This window comes from Trypanosoma equiperdum (genome assembly GCF_001457755.1).
Source record: "Trypanosoma equiperdum strain OVI genome assembly, contig: ctg_1073, whole genome shotgun sequence".
Classification (NCBI taxonomy): Eukaryota; Euglenozoa; class Kinetoplastea; order Trypanosomatida; family Trypanosomatidae; genus Trypanosoma; species Trypanosoma equiperdum.
This window is the reverse complement of record NW_027123031.1, coordinates 11158-14012: the sequence shown is the minus strand read 5'-3', so window position 1 is coordinate 14012 and position 2855 is coordinate 11158. Positions and strand designations below refer to the sequence as shown.

Genomic DNA, 2855 nt, shown 5'->3' with positions numbered 1-2855 from the left:
ATATATATATATCGTAATGTCATTTAAACAGTATAACCAACAGTATGGGCTACTGCGTGCTGTAAATTATAATAATGGGGACGGAAGGTAACAATATTGGCCCACCTATCACGTTGCTACCTTTCCTCATTTCACACCTTATCCATTATGTTCCTATTTTTTCTGTGGTTCTTTTACTTGCGTTTCAGTTAGTGGCAGTTCGACTGCTGATGATCTTCCTTTCGAGTACCTTCAGGTATTTTTTTTCTCTGTATTTCAAACTGTCTGCTTTGATCCGTAAGGTTAAATATATCTCATGTAGGTATGTATACGGACCGGTCACAATCACTCACACACACACACATCCCCTCTTTTCTTTACTTTTCTATTTTTGGTCCCTTTCATGATTTAACCCTTACAAACTGGAAAGCTGTAAAATAAAAGAACATTACATCATATATAGTTTGTTGCAGAAACGATCTCACGCACAGTGCAGGACAAAAAAGGAAAGGAGGGCAACACGAAACGGTTTAAATGTTTTGGCGCTTCCCTGCCGCATTGTTGTGCCTGAGGAAGCCATCCGTGGCGTACGAGCGGTTAGTGATGACGGGTACCATAAACCGTGATCTGCAGCAAGTCACCGCTTTGCCCGTTTTTGATCGTCTTCACAATGACTTGGAGACCTTCGTCAAGAGTAGCGACCGGTTCCAGCCCCGACGCGTGGAGTTGCGACCGCCCAACCGCTTAGGCGTCACCCCCTTATTTTTTCGTCGACGAGAACAGGAGGAAAAAGTTCAGCGTGCACTCGCTGAAATGGATGAGGACGGGTCGTCATCAACGGGTGGCGGAACAGGTTGCGTCTACCACCCACTCTCCCGCGTGAAGGGCCTTTATGTTTATGGTGGAGTAGGTTGCGGTAAAACTATGCTGATGGACCTCCTTTACGAGAATGCCCCATCCACCATTAAGAAACATCGCGTACATTTTCATCACTTCATGCTTGACGTGCAGCGCACTCTCCACACAGTAACACATGAGTCCAAGAGTGACGGAACACAAGTGGCACGTCGAACACCCGACGCAGCCATTAACTCCTTCGATGAAGTCGCACAGCGGATGATGAGCAACGTGGAATTGCTCTGCTTTGATGAAGTGGCCGTAACTGATGTGGCCCATGCGATGATTCTCCGCCGTCTCTTCCATGCCTTTTATAAGCTTGGCGTCGTAGTCATATTTACTTCCAACCGAGCCCCGGACGACCTCTACCTCGGCGGTCTCAACCGGGAGGGTTTCCTTCCATTCATTGAATTGATAAAACGCCAGTGTGAGGTGTATGACATGTGTAGTAACACGGACCACAGACTCAGTGATGCTGGTGATGCAAAGACGTACCTCGCTCCAATCAATGAAGCCAACACAGCGACGTTTAATGAACAGTTTCTGCAATTTTGCAAGGGGATGCCTGCCGAACGGCGGGTGTTGCGGGTGTTTGGTCGGGATGTGGAGGTGCCAGCCGCTTGCGGTGGAGTCTGTCGGTTTCATTTTATGGAAATATGCGGCGGGGAACTCTCAGCAGCGGACTACTCGGTTATCGCCAAGACATTCAATACGGTGTTTATTGAGGGCGTTCCGCGTTTCACGTACAACAGCACCGATGTGAAGCATCGGTTCTTACTTCTAATTGATGAACTGTACGAACACCGTTGTAAGGTTGTGATCTATGCCCAAGTGGAGATTATGCTGTTGCAGGAAAGTAAGGAAGAGTTTGAGGCGGCGCACATCTCTTCAGGCACCACGGCGGCTACTGAAGCTGAGGTGAAACCCATTACGCAAGAGTTTGCACGGTTATCGGAGTTCGAGCGGGAAATTGGCAGAAGCTTATTAGATCATACCGACTCAGCATTTCAAATGGAGCGCTGCCTCTCCCGGTTGTGTGAAATGCGCACTCAACAGTACCTCAAGTCCCCACATCGCTATGAGGAAGTGTCATTAAGTACCGGAGCGTGATGAAGGCGACTTGTTGTTTCCCTATTAGTCACTGTGGTTGCTATCGTATAGTCAGAAAGGGAGGAGGGTCAAAAACGCAAAAAAAAAAGGAAAAAAAGGAAAAGAAAAGAAAAGAAAAGAAATGGAGGCGCGGGCGTCAAATAGTTTCTTCATAACTTGATGTTTCTCACACGCGCACATGCTCACACACCTTCTTATTTTGAAAGAAAAAACAAAGGGGAAAATGCCCACTATACGCCCGAAGGGAAGTAGAGGCTATAGTCATCCGTCTTCTGTCTTCAGTCGGTGAAAGCTAGTCGAAACCTGGTCGCCCACCTATTGGCAAGCTCACATACTGGGAGAAGCGGAGAAAATGTGTGTGTTTTGTGTCTGTGAATGAATTAACTAATTAATTAGTAGTGTATGTCAAAGGGCCACGGGGACGGGCATGGACAAGCGTGTGAATATGCGTGTGTATGTTTCGCAACCGGTCTGTCACAGTTTTTTGTGACCACACTGCTGCAGCTGCCCCATCGTGTTCCTCCCCTTGTTTGGTTTATTTGTTCAGCACAGCTTCAAGTGGCATATGAAGGAGTACGTGGGATGAATGTATTGTTGTATACCTATTTGTTTATAAAACGGCTACGGACTTTTCCACATGCATACAAAACAGCATCCTCCCTTACGATTATCGCAACAACCACAACTTACCTTACAAACGTCGCCTGAACCCTTCATTGTGACCACCTACCGATTCTTTTTTTTAAAAAAACTGCACAATGATGCATATAGGCTTTGTTCTGTTACAGGCATTCACCTCCTCCTTTTATGGTCATCTCTTTTGTTAAAAATTTCTTTTCGCATCGCTCAAGAAGAGTAAGAAGGTGGAT

General features: G+C 46.4%; 1 protein-coding gene across 1 annotated transcript; it reads left to right on the top strand.

Moving 5' to 3' along the window:
- Positions 1-513: 513 nt before the first annotated feature.
- On the top strand, positions 514-1986 carry TEOVI_000528000 (ATPase, putative; the record flags this gene model as incomplete). Its single annotated transcript, XM_067220166.1, has 1 exon — positions 514-1986. One exon carries the CDS (start codon positions 514-516, stop codon positions 1984-1986), a length of 1473 nt encoding a protein of 490 aa, XP_067076267.1.
- Positions 1987-2855: the final 869 nt, after the last annotated feature.